This window comes from Bidens hawaiensis, unplaced genomic scaffold (genome assembly GCF_021521415.1).
Source record: "Bidens hawaiensis isolate Kalapana, Puna unplaced genomic scaffold, B.hawaiensis_p1.1 tig00029866_1, whole genome shotgun sequence".
NCBI classification, from domain to species: Eukaryota; Viridiplantae; Streptophyta; class Magnoliopsida; order Asterales; family Asteraceae; genus Bidens; species Bidens hawaiensis.
In genome coordinates, this window is record NW_027494950.1 from 29,449 (window position 1) to 56,666 (window position 27,218).

The 27,218-nt window shown below is 37.4% G+C and overlaps 1 protein-coding gene and 1 pseudogene across 1 annotated transcript; one reads left to right on the plus strand and one right to left on the minus strand.

Moving 5' to 3' along the window:
* Positions 1–15,441: 15,441 nt before the first annotated feature.
* LOC143579528 (DNA-directed RNA polymerase II subunit RPB2-like) lies at positions 15,442–23,027 on the plus strand (annotated as a pseudogene).
* Positions 23,028–25,981: 2,954 nt separating this feature from the next.
* LOC143579530 (uncharacterized) lies at positions 25,982–26,779 on the minus strand. The gene has a single exon (XM_077062809.1). The coding sequence runs from the start codon at positions 26,777–26,779 to the stop codon at positions 25,982–25,984; it is 798 nt and encodes a 265-aa protein (XP_076918924.1).
* Positions 26,780–27,218: the final 439 nt, after the last annotated feature.

Consider the following 27,218-nt stretch of genomic DNA (forward strand, 5'->3'; position numbering starts at 1 on the left):
CAACTACAAGTATTACATAGATATGCTGCAGAGGGCTGAAGGTAGGATGTATTAAAGGTATAGATGTTGAAAAAAGATAAGCAAATTTCTTTTCTTTTCTTTTTTGCATTATACCCCATTAATTTATTATTTTTTTATATGAGGGCTGGGATAAATGGTGCCATCGTAATTGTGGTATAATGATATTTATGATTTAGTTATTTACACTTTTTATAATTTCTCCTGCAGTGATGTGCAAATTTCCCTCAGTGGAGATCACTACCTTGACCTCCTTTTCGCAATATTTGCAAGAAGGGTAATATTCTAATTTGAACTTTTTTATGTCCTGATTGAAATTACCACTGTTTACGGTTTTACTATTCTTCTAGCAACTAAGAGATAAAAGATATGATGAAACTTGAGCGACTGATTTAGTGAAAAAAGATGACCTCCTCTTAAAGCTTGTGACAGTTCTTTATTTTTGGCAGATTTAATGTATTATGGAGCGGCGCACGTATGGTTTGAGCATTCACTTGGTGCTATTGGCTGATAATGCAAACTCATGGCACGTAAGTAAATGCATACCCTTAATATAATTGTAATCTTACATTCTGCGTGTTTCATTAAAAAAAAATTCAACTATTTTAGTTTTCTTAGAAAAAGTATTCAGGAATGTTCAGTTTTATAAATGGATCAAAAAGTTCTCCAAAGAAATGAGATATGGTGATTTATGTTATAAGTTTGTTATGATTAAAAAAAATGAAAAAAAATTGGTATTTGACTCTTAAAAACCAAAGGTTACTACATGTGCAGACAACAAATGCAGGTCAATGTGTTTCAAGCTACCTTGATATGTCAAGCCTTGATGCAGCTTTCTTTTGATTAAGAAGGGCAAAATGGGAATTATTGTAAGTAAAAAGCAAGGTCAACTTATGGCAATAGGGTGTATGGATATAGAATAGCAACTATAGAATGTTGAAGAAAACATGTGCTGTAAATGGGCATGCAACCATTGAAATATGATAATCAAGCTGCATGCTGATAATATGGGTATTAAAAAGTGTTATGTGGTATTACATAGTATTACAGTTGAGTCATTAAGCAATATGTACTGCAAATTAGTATTGGATTGCATTGCTCTACTTCATACAGTTGAATGGGCGTATAAGTTGTTAAAGATTGGAATAAATTTGTTAAAAATGGTTGCTGAAATACATTAATTTTAAAATTCAAAGAATACCAATTTTTTAGTGAACTGGTCAACATACCATTTTTTGGTGAACGGGTAAAAATTATAATTTTAGTAAAAATTTTAAAAATAGTAATCTATGTGAATATTTTAATATTGGTCAGTTGCTTGTGTATTTGAGACTTGGTTATTATTTGATTACGTGCTTAATCAGTTACTTTATTAATTGTTTAGTGATTATCTTAAGACTACGTTAAGTGGAGATTTAGAAGGGTATAAAAATATTCGAATGTTGCAGCTTTGTTTCTAAGGATCTTAAACCATAAAATTTTGAATGAGAATGTTCAAATTCAATTTTGGTGTATAATGGATTTCAAAAGTTTGAGAAGATGTCAAAGATGCAAGAAGGAAGTAGGCAATTGGAATAACTCATGGAAACATTTGGAAATGTAAAAGCTAACTTTTTATGCAAAAATGTTGTTTTGTGGTAGTAAAGTAGTAGACGAATAAGTTGAAAATATAGTTTCATGTTATTATGTGTATAGAATAATAAAAACCAAGTGGACCTTTAGCTATTTCATTGGTAGCGTTGTATTTAGATTTTTTGTTATTAACTACGATATATTTAGTTGACTTTTACCTATTTTAAACAGTTCCTATTTAATGTTATGATTAAGATGGATTAGTACTATGAATATGGGCATATCTGGATTAACTACCAAAAACCATTCATGAAAAATATGAAAGCAATGCATAAGGAGAAAAATTTAGAAATTAAGCCTTATTTGTAATTATAATCTTTTATTTAAAAGAAGTTTTTAGAGATTTATAATTTATCTTTGATACTATAAATTTGCATATTGTAGATGTGAAATTAATACATAAATTGTCAATGAAACACTATGACATATTATATATATAGGGTTAGGTTATAATAGAAACTATACTTTATATACTTTTTGTAGGAAGGATAAGAAGTAATCTTGTCCATTGATTTGAATATGGAGGTTTGAGATTAGTTTAGGGGGAAATCAAGTGTGAACACAAGGTAAGGCATAAAAGGAATAACACATTTGTTGACTTTCTCTCTCCACATGCAAGGCACATGTCAAATTCCCCCATCATTGACGTTTTTATTGAAAAACAAATTCACCATAATAATGAGTGTCTTTTTATCTTTTATACGAGTGTCATATTGTAATATAAAAAAAAATTAGTAGGTTTTCTACAAATTGTGTTTTACCGAATTGTGTTTTACAAAATTGTGTTATACAATAGTATTTTTCATTGTGTTTTTTCCATTGCGTTATTCACATTGTGTCATACAATTGCGTTTTTTATTGTATTTTTATCATTGTGTTTTTTTTCATAGTGTATTTTTCCAATGTGTTTTTTTACTGTGTTTTTTATAGTGTTTTTCATTGTGTTTTTTCGGACTTTTCCAGCGAGGTAGTGGCGGTGGGTGACGGTTGTGGTGGCGGTGGTGGAGTGGTGGTGGTTGTAAGAGATGAGTGCAGATGTAATTGAGTTTTATGTAAGTGGGTTTTGAGATTAAAGTAAGTGAGTTTTGATATTAAAGTATTAGACTAAAATACTCTTCTTTCTATCCTTCTTAGGAAAATCAAACTTCTTATTTGAACTTAACTATATATATATATATATATATATATATATATATATATATATATATATATATATATATATAATGTTTCCTAATTTCATAAATTTTTATCAATCTCTGTGTATTACATGAGTTTATAACCTAGGTAGCGTTTGGTATGATGAATGATAGGGGGAATGGAATGATTCATTACGTAGAAATGAAAAAAATGGTGTTTGGTTGCTCAATAGAATGGAATCATCCATTACACATGGAATCCCATTCTATCAAAACCATTCCTTTCTACCCCCTTCTTTTTTTTTCATTTCATTCCTCCTTCACCCTACTTTCTTAACAACACCATCACCACCTAACAACAACAACTACCACTACCATTGATGCTAGATTGTCGCTATCTAGTAAAAAACAATTAAATCAGGGTCCTAATCATCTAAGCTAGTCAGGATAAGTAGGGTGTCGAACCATGAGGAGTATGTGGTTAGTGTGCAGTGACAATGATTCCTAACATTATGAAGAGATTCAATTTACGAAGTGCTGATCACACTAGCAAACAATTTGGTTTTAATATTAATTAAACAAGTAAACAACTTTCAAGCAATTAACAAAGACAAGTCACACCTGGGGATTTAAGCAAGTAAACAAACAACTATCTCATGCAACTTAACAGATTAACGATCAATGATCAACACAGATTGATTAACTAGAAAAACCTTAGGCATCCACGCTTACTAACACACGACACTGGTTATCAAATGGTCCCTGCCAGTGTGACTCAACTAAGGGAAAACGTATGCTTCATCGTATTCAACTAGTCAAAACAATCCTATAAGCAATTATCATAGCAACTGGCACAATAATCGTTCTGATCGAAATAAACCTAAACTGACTAAGTGCACAATAATACTAGACATCAATACTCATAGATTAATCAATGATGGTTACAAATTATTCGTTCTTGATACATGAGAAAAACTGAAAGATACAATACTTTACATCCCGGGCATGACTCGAAGAATCTAGCCGCGTCTCAGCATCTCTCGGGCTTCGGTTATGATGTAATAGGATATGTATGATGCCTAGAGATGATTGGAAGTGATGGTGGCTCTCCTTACTGCTCTGAAAATCGCCTAGAAGGTGAAGAATAGCGTCTAGGGTCGTCAAAACGTAATATAAACTCAAACCCTAACTTTCACGATTCTGGGGACCATCGCGCTCTCCTCTCCTGGTCCATCATGCTACGCGATGGACCAAAGTCAACGCAGATCATTTACAGGGCATCGCGTAGCCCGATGCCCCACCTTCAACACCCATCGCGCTACGCGGTGGGTCTCTTTTCTAAGCAAGTCCACATCACTGCCTTGGTAAGCGTGTTGGACATCCCGGGTCTTCATTCCATGCTCGTATAGGTCAAATTAAGCGCGTTAAGTACCTGTGACCTGAAACACAATAAACATGTATGAAGTATCAAAGTTCCTAAACTAAACGAGTAAAACGACTAAGTTAACATACTAAAATATGTACAAATAAACCAAACATCACATCCCCACACTTATCTTTTGGTTGCCCTCAAGCAAAACTCTAAAGTAAACATTAACCGCGATCATAGGTCAACCAATTATCACCATTAATACTAGCAAGGTTTAAGGTCATGCCCAGTTTCCCAGACTGATACTTTCTAGATTGACAACCCACAAATAAAGTTAATGCTATCATAAAACTATAGAATCGCCCAGACAAGTGTACTTTGTTTCCGGTTAGGGCATACATGTTCACACCCCTCACACTATCAACACTCCTCTCGGTTTAATATCTCGACTAGCAAAAGATGTGCTAGTATATGTCTCTGCCCTCAAATACCTAATATGAGTTACAACTTATTATGCTTGCAGGACAGTCTTATCTCCACCCATTAACCACCGGTTGCATAAAGACTTGGACGAAGGGTTTTGATGTGGCTTAGGTTTGGGTGCAGATTAGGCATATTTAGTGACTCAGGTGGATGAAAGCCAGTTAAACAAACCAATATACAGACTCAAGAATACCAACGAACTAAATATACAACCAACCGCTATTTACATACTCACTGCTAAACAGATAACTTCTTTTTGTCTTTTTGCTGATTTTTCAATTTTTTTTAGACATCAATAACAACTGAAATAACTGATAATTACAACTCAGAACTTAACAACTTTACAACTCGTCTGACTAAGTACAACTCGATAACGACTGGATTTCATCACATGGGTAAAAATAAAATAAAGGCCAAGGCTAAAATGGTGTGTAATGATGAGTTCAACAAACGAAAAAGGAATATGGTCCAAACGGGCTCCTAGGGGATAATGTCGGGTAAGGAATTTATTTAGTGAGAAAAATATGTACGGAATGGGTTTTCTAAAGTCCTAATCTCCATACAGGTGGTGGTATTAAAATCTCGAAAAACATGTGACAAGCAAGTTCTAATTCTGTAAAACATACCGGTTTCCCTCAATAATTGACAAGACATGTTTTATATCTATTATATAATATGTGTATTAAGTATAGGGGCTAATCTCACAATATGTCTGGAAATATGGGCTGCCGATATGAAACATGTATACCCGTCCCCTTGACTCGTTATCCCGGCCTAAACGATTCCATTTTCAACTTCTCATTTTAAAAACATTTGTCGGGAAAACTATTGAGAAGCTGAAAAACCAACCATGACCAAAAACCTCTAACTTGGCATTAATAGCAACAAGTGACAGTTAACAACTTAAGTTTCTGAATACTCTTCGAGGTACTATCGGGCTAAAAATTTTCAATGTTCCCCCATCCCCACATTTGAGGTTGACATTGTCCTCAATGTTAAAATAATAAAACAATTAATGATCATTTGGGGGACGGGATTGAACTGACAGTTTGACCACTTAAAAACTCGGGGAACAAATGTGATGAACTAAAACAAATTATACAATTACATTTCTAACAACTAAAACAAAAATAACAAATAGTTTATGAAACTGAAATCACCTGATAATAAAGACAATGCAATGCTAAACTCGGCCCACAACTCTCAACACACTCGTGACACACATCTCCACCACTGACCAATACTGTCTAACCAAATCTGCACAAATCTCGAGACATGTATAAGCAACCACTCACAAGTATAAGACTTAGGTCTTTCGAGAGTTAATGTTATTATTATATTATAAAAATCATTACTGAGCCGAATTAGTCAGTTTCATAAAAAAATTGCTAATTAATTAAAAATAATAAAAGACTTAACTTACTTTCGTAGGAATCACGGTTGCATTTAGCGTATGCAACAAGCCCTTTAAACCCCCCGGTAGCCCGGTGGACGAGTGAGGTCTCGTGAGGGTTTATAGTGAACACACCCACAAAGTTCCAAAAGCAACACAAACATATAAACAAATATATATAGCTATACAAATCAAACACAACAGACAAACATCACAAGATATATACACTGTTACCCAACCGGTTACCCATACAAGTTTTCCCAAATATAATATAATATTATACAGACCATATAAATAAAAACAAAATAAATGGAAAAACATCCAAAAACGGTAACCAGCGTCTGCTGAACAACTGTCTAAACACCTCCTGCTGGGTCAGGCTGATCAGCTGCCTGACCCGACCCTGACGCCTCCGCCTGATCTCCAGCCTGTTGATGTATCTGTAAAGATGCTGGGATCGGTACCTGCAGATGAGTAAATAAAATTAGAAAATACTCGTCCTGGCGGGCCATGTGGGCCCGCATCTCCATCTGCTGCTGATGTATACTCTCGAGTGTGACTGGTGGCTGCGGTGGCTGGCGTAGAGGGTGCTGTTGGCCCGGGTCTGTCATGGTTTCGGTTTCTGGAGTGTCGGGCTGATTTTCGGGGTTGTTGATTGGTGTTTATTGGTGGTGGTAGGTCATTATTTGGTGGGTTTGGTTCGGGTTGGAAAACATTAATTTCGGGTGGTGGGTCTTGGTTTTGGTTTTGGTTTTGGTTCTGGCCTTCCATATCTGGCTGTCTGATCTGAGCTCGGTTCTGCTGAGCTAACCATTCGATTTCTGGCTCGTAAATCAGCGGAGAATTTCTTCCTGAATGGCGGGTGTGCATAAACCTGTTACCTGCACAAATAACACACCCCGCGTAAAATGGGAAAATAAAATAAAACTAAACTAAAAATAAAAATAAAAAATAACAACTAAATTAAACTAAATTAACTAAGAAATCAATTAATCACAAAACACTAAGCACATTAACTCCCCGACAACGGCGCTGGATTGACGTGAAATTGACCAAATGCTTACCGAACCTCTATGATGCACACTTCACCAAAAGCCTCCCCACACTTGGGATTTGCTGCACATAACTCGAGACAAAAGTCAAACAACGACTCGACAAACAAAAAATAAAATGGAACATACTTACAAACCCGGGTTGCCTCCCGGTTAGCGCTGAATTGCATGTCTACAGCTCGACAATGCCTCAAATACATCAATTATCCTCATAAACCGGTGAGGTCAAAATGAAGCTCACCGATTCTTTGTTCATTTTGTGAATATCATCCATCTCTAAATATGGCTTCAACCTATAGCCATTTACCACTTGCCGAATGTGGTCATCGAAGTCCTCGATCTCATTGCCCATGATTACCAACTCCAACAATCAAGAATGGGCCCATCCATTTACTCTTCAACTTACATGGGAAAAGCTTCATCATAGTGTTGTATAACCATACCTTTTGACCAATCTCAAAGCTTCTCAACCGGATCTTCGCGTCATGAACTTTCTTCATTTTCGCCTTATAAGCCAATGCACACTTATACGCTTCATCCCTCAACTCCTCGATCTCGCACAATGCTAATTTCCTGGCTTTACCTGCATCATCATAGCAAGTATTAACTTCCTTAGTAGCCCAATAAGCACGTTGTGCAATCTCAACCGGTAAATGGCAATCCTTTCCATACACAAGTCTATATGGTGTGGTCCCAATCAGCGTTTTAAAAGCGGTTCAGTAGGCCCATAAGGCATCGGTCAACTTCGTTGACCAATCCTTTCGGTCCGTCCGAACAGTTTTCTGTAAAATCTGTTTAATCTGCCGATTTGAAACCTCAACTTGTCTACTCGTTTGTGGACGGTAAGGTGTTGCAATTCTATGATCCACTCCATATCTTTTAAGCAACTTTCCAAATTTAAAATTTTTAAAATGGGAACCCCCGTCACTAATAATAGTTCGGGGGATTCCAAACCTTGAAAAAATGTTGCTTTGCACAAAATTACAAACTACAGAGTGATCATTTATCCTAGTGGCTATTGTCTCGACCCATTTAAAAACATAGTCAACGGCCACTAGGATGTATAAATTACTGTATGAGTTTGGGAATGGGCCCATGAAATCGATCCCCCACACATAAAAAATATCAATTACTAGGATCGTTTTCAAGGGCATCTCATCCCTCTTGGAGATACTCCCGAGTTGTTGACACTTCAAACAACGTGTCGCGAACTCGTGAGCGTCCCGAAACAGTGTTGGCCAATAAAAACCACTAGTCAACACTTTTCTAGCGATTTTCTGTCCGCTAAAATGACCACCACACGCGGACGAATGCGCGTGCTCCAACACTGATCTAACATCCTCCTCAGGTATGCATCGCCTAATCATCTGATCAGCTCCAATTTTGAACAGATCGGGGACGTCCCAAATATACTGCTTCGCCTGTGACACCAAATGTTTCTTCTTCCTTCTTGGCCAATGCTCGGGCAAATCACCTGCAACTTTAAAATTGACAATATAAGCAAACCAAGGGTTTTGAGAAACCGCCAAATCTGTTCGTCGGGAAAAGACTCGTTTATGGGTCCGTCCCCGTCTCCATCTTCTAATACAATCTGGGACAGATGATCTGCAACGACATTTTCTGTTCCCTTTTTGTCCCAGATTTCCAAATCAAATTCCTACAACAACAAAACCCATCTGATTAACCGGGGTTTCGCGTCTTTCTTGTCCATGAGGTACCTAACTGCATAATGATCCAAATAAACAATTACTTTGCTACCCCATATGTAATAACGGAATTTATCCAAAGCATACACTACCGCAAGCAACTCGGTTGTAATATAATTCAACTGAGCGTCCGAGAGGGTTTTGCTTGCATAGTATATGGCAACGGGTTTCTTCTCAACCCGTTGACCCAAAACAGCCCCGACTGCATAATCACTCGCGTCACACATAATTTCAAAAGGCAATTTCCAGTCATGTGACTGCAAAATCGGGACTTCCACTAATTTCTGTTTCAGAATGTCGAATGCCTTATTACATTCCTCATTAAAATCAAATGGGGCATCCTTTAACAATAGGTTACATAAGGGTTTGGTGATGTCACTAAAACCCTTAATAAACCTTCTATAAAACCCGGCGTGCCCGAGGAAAGATCTAATGCCTTTGACATTTTTGGGATGAGGTAGGGTGGAAATAACTTGAACCTTAGCTTGGTCCACCTCGATCCCACGACTCGACACAACATGGCCTAATACAATCCCTTCCTAGACCATAAAATGGCTCTTCTCCCGGCTAAGAACCAAATTTGTTTCGACACATCTTTCTAGAACTCTTTCAAGCTGATGTAAACAAGATTCAAAAGATGTGCCGAAGATTGAGAAATAATCCATGAAAATTTCTAAAGACTTCCCCACCATATCGGAAAAAATACTCATCATGCATCTTTGAAAGGTGGCGGGGGCGTTACACTGTCCAAATGGCATTCGCCTGAATGCGAAGGTACCATACGGGTATGTGAACGTAGTCTTCTCCTGATATTCAGGATGAATAGCTATCTGGTTCTAACCCGAATAACCATCTAAAAAACGATAGAATTTTTGACCTGATAACTTTTCCACAATCTGATCGATAAACCAATCGGAAAGTGATCTTTCGATGTTGCCGCGTTCAGTTTTTGATAATCAATGCAAACACGTCACCAGGTTATCGGCCGGGTGGCAACCTCGTTACCTGAGTCGTCCTTGACGACTTGGATGCCCACCTTCTTTGGGACTGTCTGAGTCGGGCTCACCCATGTGCTGTCTGAAATGGCAAAAATAATTCCAGCATCGAGCCACTTCAGCACCTCCTTCTTCACAACTTCTCGCATGTTCGGGTTCAACCGTCTCTGTGCATCATGCGCGGGTTTCACATCCGGATCTGTCAAAATTTTATGCATAACTATCGAGGGACTAATCCCTTTCAGATCCGGGATGGTCCTCCCGATCGCCTCCTTATTAGCAACCAGCACCTTCAGCAAAGCAGATTCCTGTTCCAAAGACAAGTTAGAAGCTATAATAACCGGCAATGTGTCATTCTTACCCAAAAACGTGTATTTCAGATGCTTCGGTAGCTCCTTCAGCTCGACTTTCGGTGCTTCCTGTAAAGATGGTTTCAACTCGGTATCGATCTTCTCGGGAAGCGGTTCCACCTGAACCGACCATGGGGGTCGATCTCCCCGTAAAGCTGCAACCTCCAGCTTCTTCTCCTCCTCTTCCAGCTGCTTATCAGTCTCCCCCTGAAACCTGTCAAACATAAAGCACGTCTCCGTTGTGCCGTCCAGATCAACGACAGAGTCGTATAACGGAATGCACTCGTCAATAACGTTCGCCATAAAGCATTCATCATCGACCGGAGAATTATTTACATGTGTGAAAACATTAAGTCTAAGCTTATGGTTACCAAATGCCACGTCTACAGTACCAGTTCGACAATCGATTTTGGCATTTGTGGTGGCCAAAAATGGCCTACCGAGGGTAACCGTGGTCTGTTTGGTTCTCTCACCAGAAACATAATCGAGAACCAAAAAGTCAACTGGATAGTAAAAATCTTCCACCTTAACGATCACGTCATGTAACATTCCCCGGGGAAGTTTCGGTGTCTGGTCCGCGAGAACAACCGTAGTCGCGGCTGCCCGAAGCGGACCGAAGTCATACTGATCGTATAGACTTCCCGGGAGGATGCTAATTCTAGCTCCAAGATCTAGGAGTGCCCGTGTCATTTTAAAATCACCCGTCTGAATGGATATAATGGGTGTTGCCGGATCTTGTAACTTAGGTGGAATAGCACCCGAAAGAATTGCACTTACATTATCTGTTAAATCAATCTATTTAGGGATCTTTCGGTTCCGTTTCTATGTGCACAAATCTTTCAAGTACTTCGCATAGGCGGGAACTTGTTTTATGGCATCTAAAAGAATAATGTTAATTTTAACCTGTCTTAACGTTTCCCACATTTCCTCCTGCTTAGATGTCATCTTCGCCTTTGATGGCAACAACAAGGCATCGGGATAGGGGACGGTTTTGGCCTTCCTCGTGTCCTAAGAATTGTTGTTACCATCCTTCATAACCGGTTCGTTTATTTTAATTTTACTTTTATTATTTTCAATTACAACCGGTTCTGGCTCGTCTTCACTGACGACTGTTTCATCAACATCTTCCACCACCCCATCGACCCGAGATGGTGGACCCCCAACCTTATTATCATACTTTTTCCCATTTCTTAAAATACTTACCTGATTGACTGCTTCTTCGAACTCGAACTGAGGTGCTACGGGTTCACTGTGGTATCACTCGGTAACTGACCCGCGGTTTTCTGCAACTTTGCCATGTCTGCTGCAAACTGACCAATCTGTTTTGACATTGCTTCTGCTGACTTGTCTCTCAACGCGAACTGTCTCTGAGTTTCCTTCTGATTATCAGTCACAACCTTCAACAACGCATCTAACTTTGAATGTATTGACTCGTCTGAATTTCCCGAACTACCCTTCTGCTGATCCTGATTCTGATTACCTGACGAACTGTTACCCCGGTAACCATCTCTGTTATATCCCCGACTGTTATACTGACTGTTCGAACCACCCTGTTGGTTCTGACTGGACCCCAGAAAGTTCGGGTTCGATTGGTTCGACGTGTTCCCGTATTTGAAATTTGGGTGATTCCTCAGGCCCGGGTGATAAGTGTTCGAATTGAACCCTTGGCCCTTGGACTCCCCGTACGCGTAACTGACTTCCTCTTCATCGGTATACTTGTCATCATCAACCCCGGGGCAATCTTCAACCTTATGCCCCAACTCGCCACAATATGAACGAACCGGGAATTTCACCCCGACTTTACCAACCTCCTTCTTTTTCTCTTTATGATAACCCGCGAGTTCCCGTTCCAACTCTGCAATTCTGTCTGACTCGCTTGAGGCTGATTTAACTGTTCGGGTGACCTCGACTTTTCGTCTTCGTTCAGCTGCTGCTTCTGACTTGGAATCCTCACACATAAACTCAAGGAAATCCCAATCATCCTCTTCTGGTTGGTTCAACAACATCCCATTACATGACAATTTCAAATACTTTCTCCTCGTAAGTCAACCCGTCAACAAAACACTTCACTAACTCCCACAACTCAATCTGGTGGTGTGGGCATTTCCTGATCATCTCCTTATAACAAATAAATGCCTCATGAAATAACTCACCCGGTGACTGTGAAAAATGTCGAATCTCCATCCGGGCTTCGTTAGTCTTCGACTGCGAATAATACTCGTTAAGGAAAACCTGCTGCATCTCGGCCCAGCTCTCAATACTGTGCATTGGTAGCGAGTTGAACCAGTGTTTTGCCTTGTCTTTTAATGAAAACTGGAACAACCGCAACCGAACCTCATCTTGATCATAAGTACCATCACCAATAGACTCGCAAATAGCTAAAAAATCTGACAAGTGTGAATACGGGTCTTCTAATCCCAGTCCGTGAAAATGGGGAACTATGTTGATGTAGGACAGACGGGATTTAAATGTCGGTTGTCCCTGAACACGCAACTATGGGACAATCGATGATGCACCATCTGAAATAGCCGGTCTGAACCGACTGTTAACACCCTGAACCGAAGGCCTGTAATTCCTTTGTCTGGCCCTCGGTTCCTCAAAACCTCCCCGATTAACCTGAATCGGCTGTCTCTGTTCCTCCCGATATCTTCCTATACCACCTCGATCGAGATTCCTGTTCCTCCACCTGTTACCTCTCACCCTAACCGGTTCCTCAACCTCATCAACCTGTTCAACACGCAAACCCGCATTTTCATTTATCGGCCCAAATTCCTCCTCATCTTCATCTTCTTCGTCTTTAGTGTGAATAATGACATGGTCAAAATCTTGAATAATCGGCTGTCGGTGACGAGGGGTATTGTTCGGGGCTGATGGCCCGGGTCTGTCATGGTTTCGGTTTCTGGAGTGCCGGGCTGAATTTTGGGGTTGTTGATTAGTGTTTATTGGTGGTGGTAGGTCATTATTTGGTGGGTTTTGATTATTCGGTGGATTTGGTTCGGGTTGGAAAACATTAATTTCGGATGGTGGGTCTTGGTTTTGGTTTTGGTTTTGGTTCTGGTTCTGACCTTCCATATCAGGCTGTCTGACCTGAGCTCGGCAGGGTTGGAAAACATTAATTTCGGATGGTGGGTCTTGGTTTTGGTTTTGGTTCTGACCTTCCATATCAGGCTGTCTGATCTGAGCTCGGTTCTGCCGAGCTAACCGTTTGATTTCTAGCTCGTAAATCAGCGGAGAATTTCTTCCTGAATGGCGGGTGTGCATAAACCTGTTACCTGCACAAATAACACACCCCGCGTAAAATGGGAAAATAAAACTAAACTAAAAATAAAAATAAAAAATAACAACTAAATTAAACTAAATTAACTAAGAAATCAATTAATCACAAAACACTAAGCGCACTAACTTCCCGGCAACGGCGCCATTTTGATGCTAGACTGTCGCTATCTAGTCAAAAACAATTAAATCAAGGTCCTAATCACCTAAGCTAGTCAGGATAAGTAGGGTGTCGAACCACGAGGAGTATGTGGTCAGTGTGTAGTGACAATGATTCCTAACATTATGAAGAGATTCAATTTACGAAGTGCTGATCACACTAGCAAACAATTTGGTTTTAATATTAATTAAACAAGTAAACAACTTTCAAGCAATTAACAAAGACAAGTCACATCCGGGGATTTAAGCAAGTAAACAAACAGCTATCTCATGCAACTTAACAGATTAACGATCAATGATCAACACAGATTGACTAACTAGAAAAACCTTAGGCATCCACGCTTACTAACACACGGCACTGGTTATCAAACGGTCTCTGCCAGTGTGACTCAACTAAGGGAAAGCGTATGCTTCATCGTATTCAACTAGTAAAAACAATCCTATAAGTAATTATCATAACAACTGGCACAATAATCGTTCTGATCGAAATAAACCTAAACTGACTGAGTGCACAATAATACTAGACATCAATACTCATAGATTAATCAATGATGGTTACAAATTATTTGTTCTTAATACATGAGAAAAACTGAAAGATACAATACTTTACATCCCGGGCATGACTCGAAGAATCTAGCCGTGTCTCGGCATCTCTCGGGCTTCGGTTATGATGTAATAGGACATGTATGATGCCTAGAGATGATTGGAAGTGATGGTGGCTCTCCTTACTGCTCTGAAAATCGCCTGGAAGGTGAAGAATAGCGTATAGGGTCGTCAAAACGTAATAAAAACTCAAACCCTAACTTTCACGATTATGGGGACCATCGCGTAGTGCGATGGTCTCCTCTCCTGGTCCATCGTGCTACGCGAGGACCAAAGTCAACGCAGATCATTTACAGGGCATTGTGTAGCGCGATGCCCCACCTTCAACACCCATCGTGCTACGCTGTGGGTCTCTTTTCTCAGCAAGTCCACATGACTGCCTCGGTAAGCGTGCTGGACATCCTGGTTCTTCATTCCATGCTCGTATAGGTCCAAATTAAGCGCGTTAAGTACCTGTGACCTGAAACACAATAAACATGTATGAAGTACCAAAGTTCTTAAACTAAACGAGTAAAACGACTAAGTTAACATACTAAAATATGTACAAATAAACCAAACATCAACCATCGCCATCACTGACACCTTACTGCCACCATCGCCACCACCACCGCCTCCGCCACCACCACCTTACCACCAGCGTAACCACCGCCACTACCGTCGCCACCATCATCGCTGTAACCACCGAAAACATTGTCACCACCGCCGCCTGACAATCATCACCACCCTACCATCGCCATCACTACCAATGCTACCACCGCTTGATCACCGTCGCCACTGCCACCACCATTTTCGTCGCCGGAGCTAACACTAACACCATCGCCATTGCGATTTTTTTTTTTTTGTAAAATAAATTATTTCAAGATAGGAGTGTTTTTAATATTTTTATTTCAATCATACAATTTTTTAGGTTACCAAACAACATAAAGTAATAATTCATTTCATTACCAGAGGTTAACCAAACAAGACAAAGGAATGAAATGATTCATTTCATTTCCTTATCCATTCCATTTATTCTTTCATTCTATTCCCCTTCATTCCATTACCTCCGAACTAGTGATTAGATATGTTAAAATTTGTTTTTCTTTTCAAAAGCATAAAAAGTAGAGAGTTCATCCCACATCGGCTGGTGGAAGGAACCATCGCCAGGGGAACTGATTTTAAGTAAGGATAGAGAGACGAAGATCATTATTATTATGAGCAACTCTAACCCACCACAAATATCGTTACAACTTCACTTGGAACTGCAGAATTTGACTTAGATTAAACTAAACCATGGACATGAGCGACGTACACAACAACGAGGAAGAAGAAGAGATAACACAAGAGGATGCCTGGACAGTTATCGATGCTTATTTCGAAGAAAAAGGACTTGTTCGTAAACAAATCGATTCCTTCGATCAGTTCGTTGACAATACGTTGCAACAAGTCGTTAACGAGTCTCCGGATATCGAGATCCGACCCCGAATCTCAGCAGAATCTAGGTCTACAGCCTGATTTTGCGGAGGTTGGTTTGTTTGGATCCGATAGTTAAGTTACATACTTATAATTAGGGTTTTCAGTCACAAAGTGATTGGTTTGACTGAATAGTCAAAACTATTTGGAAATTATTTGACTCCAATGGACATTTGAAGGCACTGTGAAAGTAGTAATTAGGGCTATTTTGATTAAAACTGTTGACTAATTTACAATTTGATTTAGTCTAGTACTTATAATTAGATCGATGTTGGAGCACAAGTTGATTGGATTGACTTAATTGGAAAGTGATGGACTCAAATGGAGTTGAGTCTCAATATGTAGTTGAATTGTCAACATTTGAAGACACTGTGCCAAGTATTTAGGGATATTTTGAGTAAAACTGACTATAAATGACCTGTACTTTTGGGGGAACAATTTAACCGAAGCATCAATGGTCATTTACTATTAAGCATTAAATAACAATGATCCAGGACTTGATTTAAGATTAGGAATAACTTTATATTGAGTTTTGAGAGCCTGTTACTAGAAGGAAACAAACTCAATACTTTTGAGGCAGTAAACAAACAAAAATGCATATGTTCATGTTATGCATCTGATGTAATCAATCACTTGCAAACCGTCTATAAAATCAGCTTCGGTCAGATCTATCTGAGTCAACCGATGGTGACCGAATCAGATGGTGGAACCTGTGATTTGTTTCCAAAGGCAGCAAGGCTGAGAAATCTGACATATGCTGCACCATTGTATGCTGATGTATTAAAGAAAGGCCGTGACGGTGAAGAAGTCACAGAGACACAGGAGTTTGATAAAGTTTTCATTGGGAAGGTAGTTAAAATGAAATGAATTGGTATCTTGAAATGCAAACGCTCGACTTTGTTAACAGTTTATCACAAACTTCAGGTTCCTATTATGCTGCGGTCCAAATACTGTACACTATTCCAGTATTCAGAAATGGACTTGACCGAGCGTGGAGAGTGTCCGTATGATCAAGGCGGATATTTCATTGTTAATGGGAGTGAAAAGGTTTTAATTGCTCAAGAGAGAATGAGCACTAATCATGTCTATGTGTTTAAAAAGAGACAACTAGGGCTGTAAACGAACCGAACGAACACGAACAAGGCCTTGTTCATGTTCGTTCGTTAAGAAAATAATGTGTTCACGAACACTTACAGAACGAGATTTTATGTTCGTCTTCGTTCATTAAGGAAATTAATATGTTCACGAACATAAACGAACACAAATAAAATCGGCAGGGCCTAGAGATTAATACTGGTGTATTCATCAATGTGAATAGTGAAAGCCTGTAAAGGAATCGAATGAACATGAATAGGGGCATGCTCATGCTCGTTCATTTGACTTTAAAAGAACACGGACACTTAATCGAATAAATATTTATGGTCATGTTTGTTTATTTAAAATTGGACATTTGTGTTCATTTATGTTCGTTTCTTTAAATCTAAACGAATATATATGAACAAATGTAAATGAATATAAACAAACATAAACGGACTTAAATGAACACAAATTAACAAATATAAAGCCTTACCTGACCTATCTAGATAATATTTTATTATTTTCTATTAATACATAAATAAACAGACATAAATAAACGAACATAAACGAACGTTCATGAACATAAATGAAAGAACAAAACATGTGTTCATGTTTGTTCATTTAATTAAACGAACAGAAATTTTTTGTTCATGTTCGTTCGTTTATTAAAGAAACGAACATAAACGAACTTCCCACCGAACAGTTCACGAACGTTCACCGAACGTTCAGTTCGTTTACAGGCCTAGAGACAACCGAACAAGTATGCTTACATTGCAGAAGTTCGATCAATGGCAGAATCTCAAAATAGGCCACCCAGTTCCATGTTTGTCCGCATGCTTTCTAGAAACAGTAGCAATGTATGATACATGAATCAAGTATTACATTTTTATAAACTTACCTTTAATATATTTTGAAATGATGGAGATGATGGAGATGTTGCGGCCTTCATGGAAGAAGCGTTTGTCATACAAAATCAGCAAGTGGCCTTAGATTATATTGAAAAAAGAGGTGCTGCTGTTGGTGCCACAAAAGAAAAGAGAATAAAGTATGATCTTTGTTAATACAACAGAAACTCTATAAAATAATACACTTGGGACCACTAAAATTTATTAATTAAAAGAGTTATTAATTAATCAATAAATTAATGATTATTAATTTATATATTAATTAATATTTTATTAATTTATAGTAGAATGTTCTGACTCACCCAGAAGAAAATGTAGTTGCACAGTTGTTGACTGATGAAGAAATTATTGAAAGTGTTATTGGAATTAATAAAGATGATATCAATGAAGAAGATGATGAAAGTTCTACAATGGAGCCCCCTTCGCGAAACGAAGCTATTAAAGCGGCAATCACATTGAACAATTTCTTGTTGAGCTATGAGAAAACAACACCAAAAGTTATTACAATGCTAAAGAAAATTAGAGACGAGATTCAAGGGGAAATTGATTTCAACAAAAAACAAAAGACAATTGCGTCATTTTTCAAGAAACCTTCATAAATCATTAATGTAATATGCTATATATAAGGAATTATTAATTTATATTTTATATGGGGTCTAAAGAAATTATCAAAAATGTATTATCTTATAATTTTAGCGAATTATTAATTTAGCACCCTATCCCCGAGTCGGGACCGGCAAAAAATATTATCTTAGAGAGTTTATTAAATAATCGAGTATTAATTTATCGAGTTTCTACTATAATGTCTTAGATAATAAAGTCTTTACCATTATCACACACTTTGTATTTATAACGGTTTTTAACTCACAGGTACGCCCGCGATATTTTTCAAAGACAAATGCTTCCTCATGTGGGAGTTGAAGAAAACTGTGAAGCAAAAAAGGCATATTACTTTGGGTAATTCTTATATGTTTTCATTTGTGTTGGTACAGTCTAGTTTGTTTTTTCTTTTTTTTTTATGTGAAAGTCAAATTTTTTTCACTATCATCAGATACGTTATCCACCGTGTTTTGTTATGTGCTCTTGGCTGAAGGGCTGAGGATGATCGGGATCATTATGGTAACATGAGGATTGATCTTGCAGGTCCATTGCTCGGTAGCTTATTCAGAACGGTGAGCTTTATTGTTTAATTTAAAACTAGATTATTGTATTAGACTATTTGTTGGTATTTACATTTATTGATATGCTACCTCTTGTGTTAATGCAGCTCTTTCGAAAGTTAAAAACAGATGTAAGAGGATATGTGCAAAAGGTAACTAAAACTTCAAGTTTCTTAAAACACATACCATCTCACATATATATTAATATCATAATCATATTTCATTCATTTGTAGTGTGTAGACAAAGGGAAGGAATTTAATTTGCAATTTGCAATTAAAGCGAACACAATTACCAGCGGCTTAAAATATTCTCTTGCTACCGGAAATTGGGGGCAAGCGAATGCAGCTGTGACAAGCGCTGGTCTTTCACAAGTGGTTCTTTTGCCCTTTTGTCTTATTATGACATTTTCGGCATTCTAGTAGATGTGGGTTGTTTACATTTATTTTCTTGCATATGTTTCTGGAATTTACGCCCTGCTTGCGGTGCGCGCATATAATGTATATATGTGTGAACCCTCGGGTGCGCAAAAGTAAAATTGCACTAATTTTGACGTTATTTTACTAATCTCGTGAAAATAACGTTAAAAGTGGCGGAAGGTTAATCAGGCATCATGTGGTGGCGTTGATAGCCGAAAGACAAGGGCACATGCACCAATCAGCCGGTGTACCGATGATTGAGTGCTATGTGCCTTATGTCCAAGGCTTGATGCAAAACTACTATCGAGCCGGAGGTCTCACCGGAAGCAGCCTCTCTATCCCTATGGGATAGAGGTAAGGCTGTCTACATCTTACCCTCCTCAGACCCTACCATAGCATTGCTATTGGTGGGATATACTGAGTACGATGATGATGATGATGATGATGTTTCTGGAATTTGTAGGTGTTAAACCGTTTGACATATGTCTCTACTTTGTCAAATTTAAGAGGACTAAACTCTCCTATAGGTTGTGAAGGTAAATTTAGTGTGTGTGTGCGTGTATATTCCTGGATTTTCTTACGATCTGGGATATCATAGATTGATGTATGCTCTCTTTTCTAGCTTTATTTGGCTGGTTTTAATAGTTTTTTATATGTTTAAACGGCAAAATTAGCAAAACCAAGACAATTGCACAACTCACAATGGGGAATGATGTGCCCTGCAGAAACCCCTGAAGGAAAGGTGAGTAAAAGATCTTTTACAGTTCTGCTATATATTTGGTAATAACAATATTACTGAAATACACACTATCTACATTGCGTTCAACTATATCCTTTGATGAAACTGAACAAATTAAAAAGATCAAAGAAGGGTTATATTGGGTTATATTAGACAAATACCGAGTTTGATTTTATTAGGCTGCTTTTATAGGCATGTGGACTGGTGAAACTTCGCATTGATGGTTTGCATAACCCTTGGATCACCCGCAGATCCAGTTCTCCAATTTTTAGAAGACTTTAATATCGATTTAATATTATTTAAGTTTTTGAAAATAATTTTCTATGTTACTATCATCTTTTTTATTGTTTTTAATTTGGTACATTTTTACATCTGCTTTAGGAAATCTCTTCTGCTGTTACCTCACAAGCTACAAAAATCTTTGTTAATGGTCAGTGGGTGGATATGCATGATGATCCCGACATGTTGGTTAGAAACCTGAGGAGGTTAAGAAGAAAAGTGAGTATTAATCTTAATAATGTCATCAGTCTTGGTCAAAGATTTGTGTGTAATTTGGTCAATGCTGTGTCGTTTGGTATTAATCATCTTTAATTTTTTTAGGTTTGTATGAACACTGAAATTGGAGTTGTTCGAGATATTCGTTTGAAAGAACTACGAATTTATACCGATTATGGGCGTTGTCAACATAGATATATGTACTCTTTCCGTCAGCCAACCTGCCTATTTTGCCACCAATGAAGGCTGTTTAATTTTTTATAATTAATTCTTTCAGGGTATGAGGTGCGGTTCGTATGATAAATTAGATAATGATGGTCTAGTTCCCCCTGTGAGTGCTTGTTTTTTGTGAATTATTAGATAGCATTTTTGTTAACGATTAAGCGGAATTGAACGACTGATTTAAGAACAAAACGGATTACAAGAACAACTAAGATCGCAACAGTGTATCCGATCTATTAACAAGAATTGATTACAGAATTGAAAAGAAAACAAAAAGTAACCCTAATTGAGATAATCCCCAATTATATAACCTAACAGCTTATTAACCAACTTGTAACAACCTAATCTTCCAAAGTTGACACAATCAGCCCCTGTACTTTCATCAGACCTCTGTAAAGCAACTATTAGCTACTTGTCACATTTAGCCCAAAGTTAACTTCAGTTTATCATCACCCATAGTTGACTAATCCGTTGACCAATTATAAGCAGACGTTATACAACATTGTTACCAATACCAATTTCTTCTCAACATATAACAATCTCCACCTTTGAGTAGAAATTGAATAAATGCCAAAAATACCCTTGAACTAAAAAATATGCAATATCTCCAAACATTGCTCAAACTTAGAACCAGGAACACTCTTTGTTAACATGTCTGCTGCATTCTCTCTTGTGTCCACATAAAACACATAAGCTGAGATATCATCTCTGTACCTTATGGGCTTAACAATATTTCTTCTTGTCTTGTTCTCAGCAACACTTGGTATTTCACTTGAGTTACTTGGAGCTTCAGATTGATTAGTAGTACCAGCTGGATTTTCAGTTCCCTTTTGAAATAGCTTCACCTCAAATTGAACTCCTTGATCAGTACTTTGATCAATGACATTTTTACCCTTTACATCTGAGTACATTATGTCTTCTTTGAACTCAACATTTCTGCTCAACACAATTTTTGGACTTCCTCCTTCTAGTCTCCACAATCTATACCCCTTTTGGATAACCCAACAATATACATTTTTCAGCCCTAGGCTCTAACTTTCCTTGGCTTATATGGGATTAAGCCAAACATCCAAACACTTTGAGATTATCATACTTAGTTTTTAATCCTGACCATTTTTCCATAGGAACCATCATCTCTATGGCAGATGAAGGCGACCTATTAACCAAGTATGCAGCTGTCATTAGTGCTTCTGCCCAATAAGGCTTTGGCAGACCAGAACTAATAAGCATGCATCTAACCTTTTCCAATAGTGTTCTATTCATCCTCTCTACAAGCCCATTTTGTTGAGGTGTACCTGGTATAGAATGATGCCTGGCAATCCCATGTTTCTTACAGAACTCATTAAATTCATTATTACAAAATGCTGATGGGTTGTGGTTTGTGAAAGTACGGGTGAAATCCATAAGAATACCCCAAGTTGGAGATAAGTTTAGTAGTAGACACGGCCAAAAGGGAACCGTGGGTATGACTTTCACGCAAGAAGACATGCCGTGGACAGTTGAAGGCATCACTCCAGATATTATTGTCAACCCACACGCTATCCCATCCCGTATGACTATCGGTCAACTTATCGAGTGTATCATGGGGAAAGTTGCTGCACATATGGGCAAAGAAGGAGACGCCACGCCCTTCACAGACGTTACTGTAAGTCACCTTATTACTTTTAATTTGATTATAAAGAAATTAATGACATGGCGTTGACGATGCTGCAGGTGGATAATATCAGTAAGGCGTTACACAAGTGTGGGTACCAGATGCGTGGGCTTGAGACAATGTACAACGGTCATACGGGTTGGAGGCTTCCAGCTATGATATTTCTCGGGCCGACTTACTACCAAAGGTTAAAGCATATGGTGGATGACAAGATTCATTCACGTGTGGTTCAGAATCTAAATAGGCAGCCGACTGCGGGGCGGGTGCGTGACGGTGGGCTGCGCAGTTCGGGGAGATGGAACGTGACTGTATGATTGCTCATGGTGCTGCTCAATTTCTTAAGGAACGATTGTTTGATCACAGTGATGCGTATCGGGTTCATGTTTTGTGAACGGTGTGGGTTGATCGCAGCTGCCAATTTTAAAAAGAATTCTTGAGTGTAGAGGATGCAAGAATTAAACAGATATCGTTCAGGTGAGTTATTGGTCTGGTTTTATTTATTTATTTATATATTGTTTTTGGTCATGAATCGACTCAACATGTATTAAAAAATGGTTACTTAAGGTGCTAGTGTATGTATGCAGGTGCATCTTCCATACGCGTGTAAACTTCTTTTTCAGGAGCTCATGTCAATGGCGATCACGCCTAGAATGTTTACAAAAGATGCTAAACAGGCAGAAGATAGCAAGAAGGGGCTTGACACGAGAAGCATATCATGTACCGCGTATGAGGAATGAGATATATATGTCATGAGCAAAGCTTGAGTTAGAAACATAAGGTTAAAGTTCACGTTAAATCTTTGATCACTACTTTGATTTTAGGCCGAGTACAATTTCGATTCTATAACTTGGTTGTATGAAATACTACATGTCACTTTTACTTCTATATTCGATGATTAGTTTTCGAAAAATATATTTTAGTAGTGAACTTAAAGGGGAAACAACTTGTGTATACTTTTTCCTGTGAAAACTGAGATTTGAGTACGATCTTAAATAAATCAACTCCATTCATTATGCAAAAGTAAAAGGTTAATAAGGTGACAAAATGCACTCTTCGGTTTCCTTAATTACTGTGGCAGACGATTGGTAATTATTAGTGTATTTAACTTGTTATACATATGTAAAGTAATGAATACAATAAAGGTAAAATACAAATCTTTTAAAATCTATAAAAACACTTTCCTTTATAATAAAAATTGTTTTCTTTTTAAATTTATTTGTATTGGATAAATATAAATGAAAAAATAGTTTAAGAATATGGTTTCTAGAAATTTAAATATATAATGATAAAAGATAAAACGTGATAGATATAAAAAGAAACTTAAATTTAAAATTTATTTTCATGAAAAACGAAAGAAAGGAGGCAAGTTAGATTTTTTTTTATTGAAGAATTAAAGTGATTAATTAGTGATCAAAGAGAAAAAAGAAAAAGTAGTTAAAAGTTATATATTTTGAGATGTGGCTAACCACCTCTGCTAAAGAAATTCGAATCTTTTTCTAACAAAATGAGAAAGAGAGTAAGTTACGTACCATACGTTGTTTATAACAATTGAAGGAGGTCGTACATATCCCTCATTTGTAAGACCTTTGGCTACTCGTATAGTAATAGTCGTAACACAATCCTTTCAAATTCAAATTCCATTAGAAAATTGAGTTTGAAATGAATTGATGCCCTACGACTTCATATATATTAACTTCAACTGTTGCCACCAAAGAAGGTATATTTGGCTTTCGATTGTGTATTTCTTGCATATGATTTTAGGTGGAAGAACATTAGGGTTCGTTCATAATATGTTTATGTCAAAGTGGGATTATTAGTGCTAAGAGGTTTAAAATAATTGCTAAAATATTTATAAAGCATGATAACAATGCATTAATAATTACTGAGTCCCTCATCTTTCATTAAAAATTTTAAGTTTGCAATTGCTACTAGGTATCAAACCTTGTTGCCTCTCATAATCTTTAATTAAGATCAACAACTTTGTATATGCCTTCAAGGGGTGCATAATGGTGTGGTTGAGTCATCTACTAGAGGCCGGTCTTCATTTTAAATTCAATTTTTCAACGATTATCTATCTTTAATCTTGTTGAAGTTCACATGTCTACTACTGTAAACCATGCTTACCTAATCTCGATGGTTAGCGGCCATGCAAGGTATTTGTAAAGTCTCATATAACGATCGATAAAAAATGTGTGAATAATTTAAGCGAGATATGAATTCCTTGATTAATTTAAATAATCAGAAAGCAAATCTTACTAAATACATGTTAAATTCTCAAATCCAAAGATTTGACCAAACTGTTGATCAAAGATTTGACTACCACAAATAATACTTGTGGGCTCCCAACCATTCACATGCTTAATTTTCTCCTTTATGTAGTGGACTAGTGGGGAAGATGCGTATTGCACATGTACATATAATTCCCACCAAGGGGCTAACCACATCTTAATCATTCCGTTAGGCTTACATTAGGCCAGATTTGCATACAATAAACCACTAGTTGTGCCACCTTTTATTATTATTTAAGTATTTAGCAATAAAACATTGATCTTCTCTCCACAAGTACACATGAACAACTAATGACATAATATCCAATCAATATTTGTTTGTATATATTTAAGTTTTATTTTATATATTATTAATACTCTTTTATAGATTTTATTGTTAATCAATTACATAGATATTGTTTCATGTATTCTAAAAATCTCCAACCAATATTTGTTTGCATATATATCATTGTAACTATATATTGAGTATGATCCAAATGGAACCAACACTAATTTAAACAAAATGGTTTCCTGAACGGGGCAAACAACTTTGGTCATCTACATCTCATCTTACTACAAAAGCATATCATGTTGTCATGTTATATAATCTTGATTCAATGTTTCTTAATTACTCATGGTTTTAAATCCCCCGGTTGGTTTTGTTTTCAAACAACCGGTATAATACTTCAGATGATAAGACACTAGTGATAGTGACTAAATAAACATATAATATAAACAGAAAAATACAGTTTTACATAACATGTGAGTCAATCATCCACATTATATTGAAGATTCCAACGTGAAAATGTGAGTCAATCATCCACATTATATTGAAGATTCCTACGTGAAAATGTGAATTTTTTTTGTAACCAAAAAAATCTGTTATCGAAAAACTTACGGGACCCACTGAAACCATGAAACCATGTGACACATGAACCACTGGTTTTCAAGAGGTTATAGTAGGCAACTAATAGGGTGTTTAATACTACACCAACTATTAAAAGTTGAAAGAATGAATTTACCTAGTGGTACTTAGTAATTGTACAATATCACCAAATATTGATAGAAATGGAAAGATAAAGTGTCCCACAATTCCATTTGAAGAATGGGCAAACACAGAAGAATCTTTCTTTCTCATCTTGACATCAACTCAAGTCCCTTGAGCTGTAAGAAGACCCCCAATGTCTCTTCACATGCATTTCACTCCAAATTTCTTCCCAATTCTAACCACAAATTCATATGGAACCCCACTCACATTAAATAATATTTCATCAACTCATGACACAGATTCACAAAAGAACATAATTAAACCATGAAGCTTAAATACTAAAAATAAGAAACCACAGCTTCAAGCCAGTATACACCCATGCATTACTTACAAAAAAGAACCCTAAAACAAATTAAATAATCTAAATTTAGTTAAATTAATTTAATCTCAATCTCACCTCCATTAACTTTTTCATTTGTGGACCATCAAAGGGTTTGTTCAGATCAGCTTGAACCATAGAATCAATGTCATTCCATGTCCAATAATTAGGTTCCAAGAAATTGCTTGTGGTTGGAGCTTGCATCCAAGGTTGCGAAACAGTTGGCGAATTCGGCATCATCATTCTTGTTGTTGTGAGGGTTGACTCATCTTTGAAACCAGATAATAAAGATGTAAAAGAAGTTGGAATGCTTGGATTAGTGTTTGAATGTATAGAAAACCCTAAATTTTGATGAGGTAAGTGTTGCAAATTAGTGGTGGTGGCACCAGTGCAACTACCATTAAAATCCCAAGGAACTTGATCAAATTCACCATCATTTGGCTTAAAAAACAAACCTTTATCATCAGGGAACATGTATTTCTGATCATTCAACCCTAGACCGTGATCAGCAGTGGTGGTGGTGGTGGTGGTGGTAGGGCGTTTGAGCCGCTTGTTTTTCCGGCCACCACCGACCGGGACATTACGAAGAGTGCCACCTTTAGTCCAATGCCTCTTACACGCTTTACAATAATGCCTAGGCTGCGTTTTGTTGTAGTTGTTGTAGTAACAAAACTTAGTGTTTGTCGAATCGCATCTTGGACACTTTAAAGGATCAGATTGTTGTGTTTGTAGTGATCTTTTCACCGGGGTTGAACGTTGGTTTGATGATGATTGTATAATGTTGTTTGATATTGTAAACATGTTTTGAGGCAAAATGAACTCAAGATGATCACTAGAAGCTTGCTTGCTGCTCATTAATTCCCATGTGTTTTTACCTATATGTGAGGGGGAATATTATATTGTATGAAATGAAAGATGCTGAAGGGAAGAGAATGTGAAAAGTAGTTGATTTAGTTGGTTAACAAACAAAGTGTGATGTGAGGATACAAGGGGAGAAATAGAGTCAGGGTGGCGTGGGTGAGGTGGGGCAGGGGGAATGTATAAGAACTGAGCATGTGTAAGACCATCTACATTGCAAGAGAGCATTAGGCCCCCTCTCTCACTTAGGAAAGAATGGAGCCGGGATCAGGTCGGGTATCGGCAATTCCTATTTTTTTCCATACCCGACCACATATCCGTCACGTATTTATCAAGAGTGATTATCCGTTAGGCATCTAGTATACCTAGGGGTATCATGTAGTGTTATTTTACTACATAATATTTGTTAGGATTTCTATATATATACATTTTTTAC